At 41.8% G+C, this 20164-nt stretch overlaps 2 protein-coding genes across 2 annotated transcripts in view; one reads left to right on the top strand and one right to left on the bottom strand.

Moving 5' to 3' along the window:
* SERPIND1 (serpin family D member 1) overlaps positions 1-9208 on the top strand; it is a 31970-nt gene extending 22762 nt beyond the window's left edge. The window contains exons 4-5 of the mRNA XM_044068730.1: positions 6664-6808; positions 7908-9208. Coding sequence (XP_043924665.1) covers positions 6664-6808; positions 7908-8099 — 337 coding nt within the window. The 3' untranslated portion in view covers positions 8100-9208. The remainder of the gene's footprint in view (positions 1-6663; positions 6809-7907) is intronic.
* The window catches only part of PI4KA (phosphatidylinositol 4-kinase alpha), a gene marked incomplete at its 5' end in the record, with an annotated part of 2160482 nt that overhangs the window by 1519528 nt on the left and 620790 nt on the right, over positions 1-20164 (bottom strand).

Genomic DNA, 20164 nt, shown 5'->3' with positions numbered 1-20164 from the left:
TTCTTAGTAGGCCAATGCCTACTAAATCTAGGAGGTTGCACTTGTAAGAAATCTTTCACAGTTTGCATAGATTTAGCTTTATCTTCCATCCTTTTTAATACTTCTTCAGCCTTATTGCCAAATAAGCGGCCCTGCTGTAAAGGAGCATCCAAATGTTTTGCTTTAACATGATTGGGCAGAGATTGCTCCTTAAGCCAAACATGCCTTCTAAGCACAGACCCAGTAACAGCAGCCCTACAAGAGGCCTCTAAGGAATCAAAACCACACTGCAAAGTATGTTTGCCAACTTATTCAGCTGAATGCAATAAATCCTGCAAATCTTTATTCTCCACACAGTCAGAAATCAACATAATTTTCTGTTTAAGCAGTCCCATGATATGTTGTGGATATTTTAGCATATGGAATTGACAGTTTAAAGTCTTGATTGCTAAGGCTGCATTAGTGCAAACCTTTTCACCCCATCTATCCAGCGCCCTGGAGTCTCTAACAGAAGGGGTAGGATTTTTAGCAGTAGAAGCCTTAATGCCCTTGGGCCCCTGAGAAATGGTTTCAGGGTCCGCAACAGGAGTTTAGAAAAGGAATTTGTGGGACTCAGAAACCCTGTAATACCTGTCTGGTTTGCTAGGGGCTGCAGGCAAGGAATCACGGGCATGCTGGATTCCGAAAACACATCATTAACAATATCTAGTACAGGAGGTATAGCCAAAGGCCTATGCTGAGGAACAAGAAGGAAATCCCTAAGCCTCTTTTTGGATTCAGAGAAATCCTGACTTTCCCAGTGGAAATGCTCCCTTAAGGTATATAAAGGTTCCCCAAAAGAGAAATCCTCAGGTGGAGAAGTAGAGGGAATGGAATCCTCTGCATCAGAGTCCTCATAAGTAGGAATGGACAAATCCAGATCATTAGAAGAGTCAGAAGAAACAGAGTTCTGTTCAGAAGATTCATAGTCAAAATCAATCCTAGGCTTCTTGGGGGGGGGGGGGTTGACTACCCCTGATTAGAGTAATTAAATCTTCAGCCATTTTGATAATTTGTTTTTTAGGCATAGGGGCCTGAACATGTGGCCTGGGCATCATTTTTTTAGACATAGATCGAGATTTAGGCCTTAGCACTGAAGTTGGATTCGGTTTAATATGCAAGTCTATAGGCCTGAATACACCCCTCAGAAGCCGGTGCCTGCTCAGCAGCTCCGGACCCATCCAAGGTAGAGACATCCGCAGGTTCCATATGTGAAGCATCTCGCGGCATACCGGACTCCGAATGGGTCTCAGTAGAGGCCTGCGAATCAGAAGTAGCGGGTATCAGGGTCTGCAAAAGCGCCTCACTGAGTACCGGCGAACTGGCATCTGGCTTAGGAGAAGTGTCGTCGGCAGTTTTGGACCTCAACGGCCTGTCTCTGTCTTTTTCTTTGCGTTTTTTTGGTATTTCTGTAGTTGGATGGCTAACCGTCACTTCTGGATAATTAAACCAAGAACCAAAATATTTTGAAGCAAAAATGTACCGACGACGGATAGCGCACTGATTAAATAAAACACAAAACTGACAGCAAGGTACGTCGTGGTCAGGGCTTAGGCAAGGAATACAGTACAAATGAAAATCCTTATGAGGTATTTGCTTCCCACAAGTAATACAATTATTAACTTTTACTGACATCGGTAAGGAGCAAGAAAAAGTTCCCCCAATGGGGTACTTAGCTTTAAGTTGAAGACTTTGGTTCTGAAACTCGAAAACGAAAATTTCAGGAGTCGGCTGACCGGCACTTGCAAACTGCTTCTGTTTCGGGCACTGCACGGCAAGAAAGACTGATGTAATGGCGTCAGATGTTTTATACCCCTGACGACCTGACGTCATGGAAGAAGGGACAGCAACCGACGCAGGACCCAAAACTTTGTTAATCAGGCCGACTGAGGGCAACCTGCCAGCAGATTACCCCAAATGTAATGACTGCAACAGTGAAACACGATGAACATCTACCCTTAAACTCAAATCATGCACTCTTTTTGTAAATTGTAAATATATTTTTTAGTCTGTAAAAATATTTATATGTATACATCACATGTTTGCATTTCTGCTTTGTCTCAACGTTCTTGTATAACTGATTTTGACCATATTTTTGACTCAGATGTGTGCTTCTCTGTAAAGTTTTTTTTGGGAGCTTTTCTCCTTGGGTCTCCACTGAAAATGGGCCACAAGCCTAGCTGGGCCAACCCGGTTAACAGATGTCAATAAATAAATAAAATATAACAACTTTCCGAACAATAGTAAATAAAAACCTTAAAAAGTTCTGGTCAGCCATTAAAAAAAAATCTTACATCCTGGCCAAAAATTCAACCACAAACTCTCTCCTAATAACTCACCATTTGAAACTGCAATAGAATTTAACTCTTATTTCACAGGAAGGGTGGCATCCCTAACCAAGGATTCCCCAGCATCTGATCCCAACCCATTCAAACAGCTACATCTCCACATCTACAATTACCTTCAAGCCTGTGCCCACCTCCTATATAAAACTGCCCTTAAACTCAAACCATGCACTACTTCAGCTGATAACCTTCCAGGCTAGTACCTTAAAACTGCAGCCAACAGCACTGCCTATCCTGTCTCAATCCTTATAAATAGGTTAATCCAGGAATCCCGCGTTCCCTCTCTGTGGAAAAAAGTCACGTATTATCCCTCTACACAAAGGAGGAAATTCAAAAGACATCACTAACTTCATACCTACAATAAACTTATATCCTCTCCAAAATGCTTAAAAAAAATGTATTTAAAAACAATTGCTATACTATCTCCTGCAGGAAGAACTCCCATCCCGCAAACAATATAGCTTCTGTCCCTCCCACTGTACTTGCATTGCACTTCTAACCTTTAAAGATACTGATAATAAAAGCTAGAGACAACAGCAAACTAGTTTCCTCATTTCTATACTTGTCTAAAGCCTACAACATAGTTTGTCACAATAAACATCTACTTCAAATGTCCTCACTATATATTAGCCTACCCTTCTGTGATTAAAAAGCTACTTGTCCATGAAGTATAAGTGAGGAAAAATACCACTCCTCCCTCTCACTATACCTCCCAGTCACCTTTGGTGTACCACAAGGATCTATCCTTGGTCCCCTCCTCTAAAATTCTACCAACACTCTCCACACATGCACACAACAGGCTTCCCTAATACAATACGCAGATGACTCCACTCCACACTCGTGTACATCAGACAACCTGGCCATACCCAAAAAATTACACATGAAGCTTTAACAGTCACTGAAATATGGCTTCGTAACTCACACCTCATGTCCAATCTATTAAAAAAAATGATTTTTTTCCTAATATCCCTCTCTCGTGAAAATACAAAATTTAAAATACTCTCTCTCAATAATACAACCACTGAAGTTACTTTTCATAGCAAATTATTTGGGATAATAGTGAATGATCATCTTAAATTCAACCTGCAGATACACAACTGCATAAAAAATTCACCAAAAACTAGGGATGCTTTACGGACTCACTTTCTCACCAATGCAACTAAAATTACACTTGCCACTACTAACCTCCTCCCCGACTACTTTATGGAACTTACAACCTTACTAACCTCCAGGCATCATAAAAAGCAAATCTTGAATAATGCTATAAACAAGGCTAAATTTGCAACTAATACCTCTTTCAGAACACACCAATGTATAGCACTAAAAAGCTTAACCTGGTTAGAACTACCCAATTAATTAACATAGACAGAGCTTTTCACCACCTATAAAATTATCCAGCATTCATCTACTTGTCCAGCACTAAATACCATTCTACACAATTATGTTCTAACAAGGTCATTACAATCAAGTGACCAAAACGCCTTTCCATCCACAAACCTATCAAATCTGCTGGGCATAGTATGTACTCAAACCAACATGCTCAGGCCTAGAACTCCTCACCTATATTCATCAGGTAAATACCCTTCCTCCAGTCCTTTAAAACCATCCTGAAAGACTTTCTAAACAAAACTGGTCTCTGTTCTTGCTCAACCACAGGATAATCTGCATCCTTAAATATGAACAAGTCCCTATTCATACTGTACATTTCCTTACTCCCCCTTCTTCACTCACTTCCTTGTTTTAATCAATTTCACGCCATTCACTCTCTATCTAAACATAATATAACCCTTTTTTCTCCTCATATTACAATTCCTGTTTGTTATTATACTTACTTCTAATTTCTCTAAACTGGCTAAATTTCTCTAAATAATTACATCACTGTCATGTAAGTTGTATCTTTGCTTTCACACTATGCCTAATTTGATATAATTGTTTAAACTGTAGATTTTTTTACTGTATTATTTTTGAAGACTGTAAAATTATTGTTCTTAAAATGTTTTTGTAACACTTTGCTGCTTTACTCCCAGGACCTCTGCTGAAAACAGGCACCTACCCAGTCAAACTTTCCTAGTAACTGAACATCAATAAATAAATAAATGTGTCGGATATACCATGGGTTTAGAAATCTAAAACAGCTTGTGCACTGATGATGCAGAGTATGGTGGGACAGTGACCCTGCCAGTAAAGGTATTAGCTTGGACTTACTATTAAAGTGCAATGCTGTGCACATCAGACAGAGGAACACAAGGAAAGCACATATTCCCGATGGGCAAAACACAGTAGGATACGGATTTGGGTGGTATTCACCCAAGATGAATCATACATAGTCTGTTAAAGGACAAGACACTGTCAGGTGTAAAGTGTGAGGAACAGATTACTGTGATACTGGACCCACTCTTCCAGTATATAGGGCTCTAGCAAAAGCAGCATCTGAAGTCTTGTATACAGTTTTGGAGGTCATAAAAAAAGGAAATGAAATGTGGCTTGTAGAAAACATGCACTGCAAAGTTATCAAATAATGTAGAAAATGGAAGGGGTTGAGGTATGTGGAGAGAAAACAGCAGGGTGTGTATAAATTAGAAGGAAGAAGGGCAGGAGGATATGATTTGCATATACCAACTGTATGGCACGAGTTGAATGAGTAAAGCTGAAGGGGAACAGAAAAGGCACACAGACATTAGATGAAAACGTGTCAGTTCAAAATAAACTTGAAGAAATGTTGCTTTGCACAGAGGGCACACAGCAGCCTGAAATGTATTACTTGAAACACTATACCTTAGCACAGAGGCTCAGAGTAATGTGGGAGAAGTAAACAGATGAGGCAAGGGAAGAACATCTGCAACACATCTGCAGTGCTTGAAATCAAAAGGTCATGGATATTCCTCTGTCAGCATATTTGCATGTAAATAGATGGATCACCTTTATATCCTCGAAATCGCGTTTCGCCGACACACTAATCACCAACACAACCATTACACCAACACACAATTACTAACAACACACAATACACTACACCTACATAAACAACACCCCTAACCTAACCACAAACCCCCCCCCCCTCCCCCAACCCTAACTACACCACCCGACAACCTACCACCTCACCTAACCCCCCTAACCCCCCCCACCCCCCCCCCCCCCACACTCAGCACCACACACTCACACACACACACACCACCCCCCTAACTCACTACCTAACCCCCCCTACCCCCCCAAGATCCACACTACCGCACACTCACCCTACCTGCACCCCTAACTCACTTAACCCACCCCTAAACCCACAGTCCCACCCCCGGTGACACCGACACACATACACCCCAACCCTAACCCCTAACTCCCCACCCCCAAAACCCACCAACCCAGTCCTCCTCTCTACATACCTACCTGTCCGCCCCCTAACTACTAAATCCACCTCCTCGAGACACTTACCGAGTCCGTCGGGTTCTCATCTTGTCGGTCATCTGTTTTAGCCGATCCGCGGTCGGCGAAACGCGTTGTCGGGCATCTGAAGGTGACCCAAATACGTACATTAAATATCTTTACTTTTCCAGGAAGGAACAGATCAATCAGAACATTAGATTATAATTTTCATACATACGGACGTCTATTCTATTCTTTTTTTTTTTTTTTGGTACAATGTCCATTCTTGAACTGAAAAGAAGTTTAATAAGCTATACTTTGAGTATAAATTTCATAGCTAAAAAAATTACCACCCACTGACTGACAAACATCAAAAGATGTCGGAGGACTTCAATAACCTCTGTTCACTTATTCCACTGGTCTGGGCCAAAGTAAACCACAACTGATCAGATGGTGGGCATGATATCTGTTATACCAGGCTGGCTACTCACTCACACCTTCTTGATCAGTTTCTCTAGTGTCCATGGTTTGCTCCATGATCCAGTGTCAATATCAGCAAACTAAGGGACAAAAACTACTAACACTAACCGACAAACTGTCTACGTCAACAGAGTTAGATATGCTCCAACTCTCTTATCTTACAACATGAAGCCAGCATTCCATGGCATACATGTTATGCATACAGCCTAAAGCTCTCACTACATAAAAAGCAGTAAAGTTGGAGTAGAAACCTAGGGAAATAAAAAGGAAGATTTCAACATATGCAGTAAAGTAAAACAAATAAATAATTGTAGATGGTGGCTGTTTAACATATCTGCAATCACTAAAACAAAAGGTGCACATTCCTGTCTTTCCTTAAATACCAACAAATACATGAATAATTTGAAATGATGTCACCTTAACTGTGATTTTCCACATTATGTCTTGGATCTTGTTATATTAGAACAAGAGAAGTGATCCTACCCAAATTTAAGCTGGAGAGGAGCTACGACCTGAAAGCATACTTGGAGGGCATGGGATTAACTAACATCTTTAGCAACCATGGAGACTTTTCTGGCATCTCAGACGAACAACTTCTTATTAATCTGGTAAGCCACACACTTCACTGCTTGTGAAGCATACTTTTTTTTTCTTTTTTAAATAACACCATACAAGTTCTGCAGTATTTTTTTTCAGATATGGGGTTTCTTTGCCACTACTGGTGTAAACTATGCAAACTATCTTTGTGTAAAGTAACTTGTCATGATATTATTAAATGGCAACACTGACAAGGCAGATGTACTGTAAGAAAATGTATTATAGCTTCATGACTAATTGGAATGCAGTTTTTCAGCAGTTACTTCTGTGAAACAAAGTTTTACATCACCAAGCATGCAGAAATTACTTAGTCAGGAAACAGCAATTTCACACCAGAAGTGGCAACAGAGTAGATAAAATAAGAAAACAAATAGAGAAGTAAGTGTACAGTGTGGATATTATGAAGTGGTACTCTCAGGTAGTACACGGTTTGGTGTTGTTAGTTAGTCAAAAGATGAAAAGAAAAAAATGGAGAAAGAAACTAAAATTTACATGCAGCATTTGCACAGTTCTGACTAACTCCAGATACAAACTCTGAACCACACACCCCTTTGTCTCTGTACTTTAGAAGGCCATTATGGTTACAGGGGTTTATCATATAATGGTTCAGGCCATTTTTGTACAGTGTCAGACTCCTGCCTCTGGACACAAACCTGCACCAAAATCAATGGCCATGCTCTTTTCTCTGCCTGTGTAATTGCAGGGTGACCATTTACATCCTCATTGCGTTTGAGCCTTGACAACTCACTGGTCCCACTTCCTTCTTTGTGACAGGTAATCCGATTTCTAGCCACTCAAGCCTCAATAATGTATCTCTGAGCTCTCTTCTGCTACCTAGCACTCTGGTGTCTGAGGCAAAAGTTAAGACTTAGATCATTGACATTAATGAAGAAAGCCCAACCTCAATGACATACGGAAACCTCTTAAACTAAGTTCATGGAAAATATAGGAAAGCCTCAAACTGAAAACGGCAGAAAGACTGTCGCAGTAGGTAGAATATGACATGTAGAATGCAAAATGTAGAGAAGAGAAACAGATAGCATCTTGCATTGTAATAGGAGGTCCTAAAATAATTACTTGTAACATTCTTCTTTACCTTTTGTCCTACAGTTTAATCACCAAGGCACAATAACTGTGAATGAAGAAGGAACTGAGGCTGCAGCTGTGACAACGGTTGGTTTCATGCCACTGTCAACCCAGATCCGCTTCGTTGCTGATCGTCCCTTTATGTTCTTCATTTATGAGCACCGTACCAACTGCCTGCTGTTTATGGGTCGTGTCTCCAATCCTGCTATCATGTGATATCTGCTAAGACCAAGAATTCTCCCACAGCACTGTACCAGCAAATGTTCAAGTTTTATATGTTTTTTTTTTTTCCTTATATATGTTCTGGTTTCTTGTCTTTCCTAGAATAAATTACTACTCTGAAAGAACATCTGATGAACAGAAAGTCGGAGTGATGAAAAATATGAAAGACAAACAAGACCAAAAATGTTCACTGTTAAATATTTAGACCACTGATATGCATTACGTTAATAGCAAGAGCACCAAACTTGAATTAGGTTACCTCTGTACTAATGAGCCCCATTAAATGGTTGCAATAAAAATCATCTAATCCTAAGCCCTTCAGAAGTGGAGACTTCTGTATTAGTCCACTTCTGTATTAGTCCACCTATCCTGAGCTATGAGGGTTTGTCCATTTTCCACTGGTGAAGAGACAGCCATGTTTCCCATCTGCTGATGACCTAGTCTTCGGCTGTCCAGCTGTGTGTGTGGACACTGTTCACTCTGCAATTTATCGGTACCTCATCATCACAAGCTTGGACACGACAACAGTTTAGTGTTTAACAGTAATATTTTTATAAACTATAATTATGTCATGTCCTAGACAAACAATGCATACCAGTGTCCCACCTCTGCTATGATCTTGTGGCCATACATAAAAGTTACTCAGAAAAAGGCTTTGTGAATAAAATCCAAAACACATTCTCTGACAAAAAATAACCAAGAATGAGTTCTAGGGTCTCTGCTGCCACTTTATAAAAAAGAACGAAACCTGAATATCCTTCATTATTTATTTCCACGACTTGCATGAGACAGCAACAAAATTCAGACGTGGACTTAATTTCACTGTGTTTTAAGAGGGGAACTGTGGAAGGCATGATGGATTTTTGAAATAACAGAAAGTTAAGCAGCAAAAAGTGCTGCCAGAAATCATTACATAAGAATAACAATTGTGAAAAAAATGCCACAGCAACTTTGTGCAAGATGCAATGTTTACTTAACAGACCAGCATGGATACAGTAGTGCCATATGTGAGCATTTACATACTGTATGGGTGAACTACCAAAGTAAGAATGAAAAGATCTCCCTTTGAATTGCATTTCATAATAAAGATACACTGAAACGTACCCAGCCTATTTTGTGTTTATTAATTCATTTCTCATCTGAAAGGCTGATTTCCTAACAGAAATCGCCAACAGAGTGGTAAGTATTTAGGTTAATACAATCTGAATTAATGTTACTAACCACAGTCAAATGTCATTGTTTTTGTCATTCATATGCAAATTGTTCAGACTGCAGTGGTCTAAAACAATGCATAGCAGTCATGTGCAAAAAGCAAGACTAACCTGAACATACTAAGTGTCAAACATAGTGCAATGGTAAAGGCCATATTTTTACAGTATCAAAATACAAACATCTGAATTAAGAAATATACTACCCTGCAGCTTACTGTTATACATTTCATACGTTGCAATGTCTGTTGCAATGCTTTATTCTTAAAAGTACTTCATCTGCACAACTCATACAAGAAATAAATGGAGGGAAGCTGAAGGTTACTAACTTCTTTTTTGATGAAATTAAATTAAATAAGTTTTACATTTTTCTCATTCCACAAGCTACAAATATGCCCAAATGTTGCACATCACATCCAATTCTCACTCCAATATCACCAACACCTTATGTTAAAGGTAGGCCATTTACCCAACTGGTGTGACTAACCATACATGGCCAGTCATGACTTAAGTTTGTAGTTCACCCAGACTTCCCACCTAATAAAAAAACTTGCATTTCAGGTAGTGGCAGACCACCCCTTCTACATGGATGTACAGTGAGGGGGTGAAGCCACAAAACATGCCTGACTTCATAACAGACACATTACTCAGATGCATTGCTTCTTCACTCAGTAAAGGCTTCTTCTTGGGACACAGTCAAGCAATGATGGCTGCATGTATGCACTATCAAATTTATGAACTGTCAACAATAGCAACCACATTCACAGCATAATTGGATCAAGGAGCTCCAATCATTTACCCACCTACAGCCTTTACCAAATGGCTACAGCCTGCGGCTTGTAGAAGGCACCCATACTTAAAGGGATACCCTTCATTCCACTAGCTAGCCTTTTTTCAGTGCCCTGATCTCAATCGAAAACTTAAAAGAGCAGTATGTCATAATTTTTATTTTCAGGTTTTAATTATGGCCAGCTCTGTTCAAAAGCAACGCACTAGTTAATGCTAGACAAAAAAAGAGGTCTGCAGAAACAGCTACATACCTCACAGCTCCTAAACTGTGAGGGAGAGAGAGTGTGTGTGTGTGTGTGTGTGTGTGTGTGTGTGTGTGTGTGTGTGTGTGTGTGTGTGTGTGTGTGTGTGTGTGTGTGTGTGTGTGTGTGTAACACAGAGTAAGAAAAACAGAGTCAAACAGGACAGATACGATATGTGGAGATGGGAAAAGGTGGGTGGATCAGAGATATGCTCACAAAATGTGCTTCTAACAAAGCACGTCCTCAGAGAGGGTCAGTGACGGTCTTTAACCTTTATCAGGAACTGCAAGAGATAACTGCCTGTTTTGCAATACAGTTAAATATTTGCATTTCCCCATCTGTAACAATATAACTAGCAACTATGCTGGAGTGGGTGGAAAGGACAGACAGGGAGACAAAGAGAAAATACTTAATATTGACTTAGATTTACATGCAACGTTTACTGAAAAACGGTCACAAAGCTGAACGAAAGCTGAAGAGGTAAAAGTGCATGACGACTTTGCTATGACAAGATCTAGGTTCTGATCCCACAATCTAGTATGTACAAATCAATGTTAAATACATTATGGCTTGTTCAGAGAAGCTACCTTAGTTTGACTACCAGAATTGTGCAGCAGGAATGTGTACATGGATACTTATTACACTGTGCAGTTTAAATAAACAAAATATCATAAGAATGTGAACAAAGGCATTACTACATATCAAACAATGTAGGATGTCACCATTAAAAAGGCAAAAGGGGTCTGGGCTTTTTAAATACCATTACAATGTTACAAATGCATTGCACAGTCCCAGTATGGAGAGCTTAAAACTTTTAAATCAGTGCCTGGTGGCTGGCCATCAACCCACATCAGGAGTCATCTTCTTTACACAATGCCATTCCAGTAAGTGCTTCCCTGGCCAAGCAGAAAAACAGTACAAATATTCATAAGTGCTTGTCCAAACCTAAGAAACTTGCAATGTGTAATCCTTTACAAAGTCTGACCACAGATAACTTGAACCCCCCACTACACATCTCACAATAATTCCTGATGAAACAGAACAATGGAGGGCCCCAGCTTTTTGTGAATTCAAGAACGATCAGGGGACTAGTTCAACAATCATTTTGATTTCAGACACTGTCAAAAACAAAGTTGTGAAATAACGACTACTTATTTTCAATGATTACATATTCAAAAACATGGTTTGGACTATTTTTAAAAATAGCTTCTTAATCTGACAAGAAAATTACAATTCATGTGAATTCATTATATGTACAATTAGTCAACTGCTCAACAGATGTCGTATCACAATACACCAAGGAGAAGCTGCAGCCTGTACTTTTTGTCTCCAGTTTAGAAGCCAGAGTTCTGTAAATGCAGGGAAAAAATACTACAGATAGTACAAGTGTACCTGACCTTTCCAAATGTTAAAAAAATCTACCAAGCAAGACACTTAACGTGAGCTCAACAACAATATCAACAGCAAAGCAAAGACCAAAAAATGTATAGCTGTGTAAAGAAGCTGCTGCAGAAAATTAACCTTAAAACAAGAGGTGAGAATTCACAAACGGTTAGGAAGTAATACTTATAAATAATGTTCTGCTACTCCCTACCTGCCATCATGCAAACCTCCAACACCCCACCCCCACCACCCCATGAATGATCAGACCTTTCTTTTCTTCATCATACTGGTCTTACAGACAAAGATGCGACGATAAGAGTCAGCTGTTGAAGGTGCAAGCTCTCAACCTTACAGGTAGATATTTTATTTCCTATAGTGCCCCCCCCATGGAAAGGAGTATAATGTATTGCTCAATGCATCACTGGCCTTCATGAGGTTGCAGCAGATGGACAGCAAGTTACATCTCATGCTGGAAGTAATGTCCACCCAAGGGAACCAGAGGAATCTCTCAGGTGGACCCTTGACACCAACATGGCAAGGCCTTCATCATGTCCAGTGTTACTACTTATTTACCCTAAAGCAACAGGGGCATGGCTCCTTGAAGAGTCACCACCCACAAAGTACAGTTTTGTACCTACCATAAATGTAGATGTCCGAGAGGTATGCATCTGCAGTCCTAACATATGGGTTGTCCTGCCTCAGGCAGCCCTTCAGTCGGCCGGATTCCAAAGTCTGGGTCTGGCCTCGGCTGATGTCGCACTTCACCCGACGTCATAGCTGCTGTTTATTGGGTATAAAGGCATCAGCCGACGCCATTTTCCTCAGTGTTTCTTGCCCCAGATGCCAGGTGCCCTCTAGGAAGGCTAAATTTGGATAAATGCAAATGGTTCCAAACAGTAGAGAGCAAACAATATAAGCATGTATATACATTTATACAAACAAATACACCATAATAGATTCCCCAGCTAGCTACAAGATGGGCAAATACCCTAGGAGTACCACAGAGGGAAGGAGGGTGGGTAATCCTGACTGCAGATGCATACCTCTCGGACATCTACATTTATGGTAGGTACAAAACTGTACTATGTCCTTCAAGGATGCATCTGCAGTCCTAACATATGGGTAGAATACCATAGCCAAACTGGGGGTGGAGGCACTAAGATGATTATGGTGTAGCTAAGATCCCTTGCAAAACAGCAGTTGCAAAACCTGCTCGGGATCTGGAGTATAAAGGTAGATTATAATGCTTGGCAAATGTATGCACGGAGCTCCAAGTAGCAGCTTCTAAAATGTCTTTGGTAGCCACTCCTCGTAGGAAAGCTGTAGTAGTGGCTGTAGCTCTTGTGGAGTGAGGTCTGATGTTTTCTGGAGTTGTCTTTCCATGAAGTGAGTAACAAAATCTAATGCAATTTCCTATCCTTTTTGAGATAGTCTGTTTTGAAATTGCTTTTCCTTCCATTCCTGTTGCATACGCTACCAGAAGCTGGTCAGTCTTTCTGTTGGTCTTGGTTCTGTCCAGATAATAGCGCAATTGCCTGTGCACATCCAATGTATGCAGTAGTCTTTCCCCCCTGTTCTGTGGGTTGGGGAAGAATGTTGGCAGGTGGATTGCTTGGTTCAATGATACCCTGGAGACCACTTTTGGCATAAAAGTAGGATTAGTTCTCAAGGACACACTATCCTGATGGAAGTTAAGGAAGGGCTGTACTGTCATTAATGCCTGTAATTCAGAAACCCTTCTTGCTGAAGTGATTGCAAGCAGGAAAGCAGTTTTCCAAGATAAGAACTGTAATCCTGCTGTTGCTGCTGGTTCGAAAGGGGGAAGTGTTAACTTTTCCAGCACAAAGTTAAGGTCCCATGTAGGCAAAGGTGGCTTCCTTGGAGGCTTTACATTTTTAATTCCTCTCAGAAACTGCCCAAGTAGAGGATGAGAGAAGACTGGAGGATCCATGTTGTATTCTGCTGAAATTGCTGATGCATGAATCTTAATGGAGGAGTAAGACAGGCCATTGTGGAAAAGTTCTGCTAAGTATTCCAGGATGTTAGCTATATTTGCTAATGATACATTTTTTCCTTTTGCTGCACTCCAAATGAGGTATCTTTTCCATTTGGCTGAATAAGTCTTCCTTGTGGAGGGTCTGCGAGCCTCCAGGATAATGTCTTTAACCCTCTGAGATAAGTCTGGGTTATTTTGCTTTATGTAATATTCCAAGCATCTAGCTGCAGTGTTTTCAAGTTTGGATGTAGGATCTTGTAGTTGTTCTGTGTTAGCAGTAACGGAACCAGAGGTAGAGGCCATGCGTGTGTCCGAGACATACTCCTCAGTAGCGGGTACCAATGCTGCCTCGGCCAGTCTGGAGCTATCAGGATGATCCTTGGGTGATCTTCTTTGATCTTCAGTAGCACTTTGTGCATCAAAGGAAGAGGTGGGAATGCATATGCTGTCAGGTTTTCCCAACTGAAGGATAGGGAGTCCACCTTCCAAGCAAGTGGGTGGTATGTCCTTGTGCAGAATTTCCTCAATTGGTGGTTGTGTGGGGATGCAAACAGGTCTATTTCTGGTAGTCCCCATTTCTTTGTAATGGCTTTGAAGATGTCTGGATGCAGCATCCATCCGTGGGCATCCGTGGTAGTTCTGCTTAAGATGTCTGCTAGCGCATTTTCTTTTCCTGGCACAAATTTGGCCTGGAGTTGAATGTTGTGATTCAGGGCCACATTCCACAGGTCCATTGCCATCCGGCATAGAGGATATGAGTGTGTGCCTCCCTGTTTGTTGATATACCACATGACTATGGTGTTGTCCATCCTTATCAGCAAATGACCTTGTTGAAGAAAAGGTCTGAATGTCTGAAGTGCCTGTTTCACTGCCAGCATCTCTTTTTGATTTATATGTAGGTTCAGCTGGTCTTGTGTCCATAGGCCTTGTATACACTTGTCCACCATGTGTGCCCCCCAGCCTAGGTCTGAGGCGTCCGTGGTGATAGTCTGGCTTGGGTGAGGTTTGTGGAAGGGCAGACCTCTGTTCAGCTGACAGGCCTGGGCCAACCACCGGAATTCTCGTTTCAGGCATGGAATTATTGGAATCTGGGCTTCTAGACTGTGCTTGTGTTGAGACCATAAATTCCTTAGGTACCATTGCAACTTCCTCATATGTAGCCTGGCATGTGGAATCAATATTATGCAGGATGCCATGTATCCGAGGGCTTGCAGGACTTTCCTTGCTGTAAGCTGGTTCTGCGTTGTTAATGCCATGAAATAGAGTGGTAGTTGCTTTTGCTTTTCTGCTGTGAGAAATGCCATTTGCTTTGTAGTGTCCAGTTCTGCACCCAAGAATGTTATCCTTTGGGATGGTACAAGCCTTGACTTTTTCATGTTGACTGTGTATCCCAGGGCTTGCAGTAGTTGTATTACCTTTTCCAAATCTTTTGTTAATTTGGTCTTGTTGTCCGCTTGTATCAGGCAGTCGTCCAGGTATGGATAAATTTGAATTCCCTGAAGCCTACAATGAGCAATAACTGATGCCAGGCATTTCGTGAATACTCTGGGCGCAGTAGATAAGCCAAAGGGCAATGCTGAGAATTGATAATGCTCTGATCCTGCAAGAAATCTGAGGTATCTTCTGCAATCTGGTCGTATAGGGACGTGCAGGTATGCCTCCTTGAGATCTAGAGTCACCAGCCAAGACTCCTTGCCCAGCATGGGAAGAAGTTGCTGTAGGGTCAGCATTTTGAATTTTGGTACAATGAGATGTGTGTTCAGAGCGGACAGGTCGAGAATAGGTCTCCATTGGTTTTCTTTTCTTGGAACCAGGAAAAGTCTGGAGTAAAATCCTTGCCCTTGTTCCATAGGCGGTACCTTTTCTATAGCTCTCATCCTTAGTAGGTGGTTGATTTGTGCTAGAGCATTTGTTTTTTGGTTTGGTGGTAGGTTTGGCATTCCTCTCTTTTTTGGTAGAGAGTGGAAGTGAAACCTGTAGCCTTTGTCTATTGTCTGTAAAATCCATTTGTCTCCTGTAATGTAATGCCAGTTTACGGAAAATAAGGCAAGCTTTCCGCCTAAGGGTGCTTGCAGTTGTTCCCTGGTAGGCGGTATCAGAGTCAAGTCATTGTGTCTGTCCTGTGTGAGTGGTCGTAGCTGGATCTGTGGCAGTACTTCTCTGGTTGTTAGGCTGCCACTGACGTCCCCTGTAGGCACCTCTGGATTGACCTCTGCCTCTTGGGCGTCTATTTCTGCCTCTCTGTGCTCTGGAGGTATCTGGAAAGGACTAATTCTTCAAAGGCCAGTTTCTACTAAACCTCGGAGGCTGGACCTGTAAGAAATCCTTGACTGTTTGGACAGATTTTGCTTTTTCTTCCACCTTCTTTAGCACTTGCTGTGCAGGGGAACCAAACAAACTTTGTTTCTCCATGGGAGCATCTAGAAGCTTTGACTTTACATGGTCTGGTAAGGATTGTTCTTTTAACCAGGCATGCCTTCTAATCACTGTTCCAGTCATAGCTGATCTAAAGGAAGCCTCCAGTGCATCATAGCCGCATTTTAAGGAATGATTACTGACCTGCTGAGTGTTATGTACCAAATCCTGAAGGGACTTACGGTCTATAGGTTCAGGAGAGGACAGTTTTTTATTTAGCTGGTCTAACAAAAATTCCTGATACTGAATCATGTGGAATTGACAGTTTAAGGCCCTAGCCGAAAGAGTAGCAGAAGTATAAACTTTTTTACCCCATCTCTCTAATGCTCTAGATTCTCTTTCAGAGGGGAGGGGTTTTTGGCAGAGGCAGCTGCTACAGCTTTGGGGCCCTGTGAAATGGTTTCAGGATCTGCAATAGGAGCCTTATACAAGTGAAAGTGTGTGTCCAGGACCCTGTAATATCTGTCGGGCTTGGCAGGGGCCGGGGGGAATAGAGTCAGGGGCAGTACAGGCATCATTATAAGCATCATCAACAACTGTGAGTACTGGAGGAATGGCTAAAGGCCTATGCTGTGGTAAATGTAAAAAGGTCCTTAGCCTTTTCCTTGAATCTGAAAAATCCTGGCCCTGCCATTGAAAATGCTCTCTCATAGCATGTAAGGTTTCCCCAAAAGAAAAATCCTCTGGAGGAGAGGCAGAAGGAATGGAGTCTTCTGCATCAGAATCCTCATAAGGAGAATATGGGCCTTCTGGAGGACCTGAGTTGCCTGAATCATCCGAGGAATAGTCTGTAGAAACAGGATCCGGGGGCTCTGCTCTAGGCCTCTTCTCTGGAGGGGGTTGAGAGGCCCTGTCTGGGTGGGGTTGGGATCCCCTGGTCAAAGAAATGAGATCCTCAGCCAAGCTGAGCATTTGGGAACTGGAGGTAGGCCTGTGTGAGGGGGTTTTAGCAGGCAAGGCCCTAGAAGATTTAGCTGCTTTAGCCCTAGAAAAAGCCTTGATAGACATAGATGCAGGGGGCCTAGCAGCTCCACGTGCAGGAGTAGATATGTCTAAAGGAATAGTATCTGATAAATCCTGGGAGCCTGCTACAGCAGGGGTAAGTTCAGTAGCGGATTCAGCCATGCTGTGTGAGGCCTCGGCTATCGGAGGCAAGCTTTCGGCCGAAGGAAGAACAGAGGACTCTGTTTCGGCCAAAACCGAGACACTCGCGGTTGGCTTAACCGTGGTTTCGGACAAAACCGCAGACCGCGAGTGTCGGTCCTTTTCCTTACGCTTTTTAGCTAATTGTGAAGTCGGAGTCTCCGACGGCATTTTGTAAGCAAAAGCGGGACCAAAAAACTCCTCTGCAAACTCCGACCGACGTCTAAGTGTCCGTCGGTTGAAGGAAGCACAGGCTAGACAAGCTGATACGTCGTGGTCTGGGCCTAAGCAAGGAAGGCAGTAAGAGTGGAAATCCTTATGAGGTATTTGTTTCCCACAAGTTAAACAATTATTTACTTTTTCTGACATCGGCTGAGGCAAGAAAGAGTCCCCAACCGGGTACTTAGCTTTTTAGAAGTCTTCGGTAGTAGTAATCTCTGGATCTGACCGACCGGCACTTGCGAACAGCTTCTGCTTCGGGCACCGCGCGGCAAGAAAGACTGAGGAAAATGGCGTCGGCTGATGCCTTTATACCCAATAAACAGCAGCTATGACGTTGGGTGAAGTGCGACATCAGCCGAGGCAAGACCCAGACTTTGGAATCCGGCCGACCGAAGGGCTGCCTGAGGCAGGACAACCCATATGTTAGGACTGCAGATGCATCCTTGAAGGACATCTGGATATACTGGACAAGTTAAATGAAGCCACCAAGATCAATAAGAGGAGAGAACTGTACCCTTCCTTTCAAACAAGGAATGGATAGGAGAAAAACCATTAGCCCTGCTCTGAATATGTAAAAGCCTTTACAACCCCTTTAGCAGTAGAATTGTGCCCTGTCTCCAAAGTTTTGCTGAGACAGCATGACTTCTCAGACACCTGTCTGGGGGAGACTCAAGAGTTCTAAGACATGACCAACCACAACCATATCCAAAACAAAAGACTCTCTAAGGGGCAACTTGAAAAAAAAAAAAAACACTCTTCCCTTTCATAACTCTAGGCGATATCATGGCTGCTGTAATTCAGTCTTCAAGGTCATCCTTTTTGTTGATTTAAGTAATGCCAGACAGCCTTCCTTGGCAGGAAAGATTTCAATTCCTCTCTCGGGATAGTTTTGTCTTGAAAATGATGATGGTGAGTACGGTACAGGAGGATCATGAAGGTCCTTCACACATAAACACACAAAAACATATTCGGAGGCTCTAAATAAAAATCTGCCTAAGCAGCAGAGACCTCCAAAGCAGACACCCAAGCAACCGCTACCCCAAAACAAAACACGTGCAACACATACCTCACAAAGCCAGTGTGCTGAACAGTCACAGCCCTTAAGGCTAAACAACACACCTGATACACTTGTAATAGGTGACTCTATCGTCAGGCACACTAACATCCTGCTCACCAGGTTGAACAAGGAGAAGGTCACGGTGGGCTGCCTGTCGGGCGCTAGGATCCACCACATAACACAAGCACTCGGGGTCACTCCAAGGCAAGTACAAATATGACTCATTGTCCATGCTGGTGTGAATGACCTGAGACGTACCTCCCTGGACTACATGAAAAGAGACATAGAGAAGGAAATCAGATGTCTCTGGACAATTTTCTTCTGAATCCAGTTAATTCCTCTGAGAGAGGTGATAGAGGTGAGCGTTCTAATTCTCAGAGAGTGCCTACTGAAAATAATGTTATTTGGGAAAAGTGGGAAGAAGAAAGAAGAAGACGGTCTCCCAATCCCTTTTCCAGTGTTGGAAGGAAGATTCCTTTGTCTGTTAATGCGGAAAGCAAGCTTTTGTTTGAGGAATTGGAGAAACTAATGTGGAAAGAAACTGCTGTACATTATAATATATGTGGTCTTCAGAAATACATAGAGACAGATACAACACCCAGGGTCTCAGAGTTTTAAAGACCCCTCTACTCCATTTGACCTTTCTTTGGACTCTGATTGTGTTTTTCACAAGAGGTGGGTCAATGCTGCACATGTCTGTGTTACTGAATGGTTACATATACTTATTGAACGTGATTCACTTAAACAAAAAGAATTGTGTAATAACATCAAAAAAATGTATACAGATTTATCCAGTACTGTTTCTGTGGCTATATTTGATGAGTTTCTATCTCAAACTAATCAGAAACTCAAGGAATATGAAGCTACTTTAGTTGAGCGTAAAAAGGGCAAACTTCTCCGTGATGTGCGTGACTATGAAGCCAATCGGGCTTTTTTGTCTAAAGCACAACGCACGAAAGTGCGTAAACAAGTTAGGTTTCAGTCCGGTAGACAGATGAATGTTTCTCATGTGTCTTCAGCGTCGGAAGGGGGATATACATCTTACGAAGACGGAGAATATGAAACGGAGTTTCCAGTATTACCAGCGGCCCAACAAAGGGAGAACTTTCGCTCTACATTTCGTGGAGAGGCCGCCACCTCTTTTCATCATCAACAGGGACAGAAACGGACATGGGACCAATCTTCCTTTCCAGGTGGACAACGTTATGGACATGGGGGATACAAGAGGGGTAGAAAATGAACATGTATCGAATAATTTAAGGTATTGCAATACTGCAGATTATGTTATTAATTTATCTGGTTATGATTTTAACTATGTTGAAATGTCTTTACTTAATAGGGGTTTGAAATTTATCCCCACAGTTATTAATCCCCTTCATGAACTTAAAAAAGATATGTATGTGTTTGGCAGGAAGTTACATTTGAAACATTTCTTTAGTAACTGTTCGACGTCTTTAAATTCTGCTGATACATTTGATGATAGTAGTTCTGGTGATAGTTATTTTTCTTGTTTTTCAGATGAAGCTATTAATGCATATTGTCAGCTAGACACTACTAAGGTACCTACCACTAGTAATTTTACTCCTGGCTATTTAAATAATGAC

This window comes from Protopterus annectens, chromosome 4.part0 (genome assembly GCF_019279795.1).
Source record: "Protopterus annectens isolate FY-2018-M chromosome 4.part0, PAN1.0, whole genome shotgun sequence".
Classification (NCBI taxonomy): Eukaryota; Metazoa; Chordata; order Ceratodontiformes; family Protopteridae; genus Protopterus; species Protopterus annectens.
Note: the sequence above shows the minus strand (reverse complement) of the source record. Positions and strands in the feature narration are given on the sequence as shown.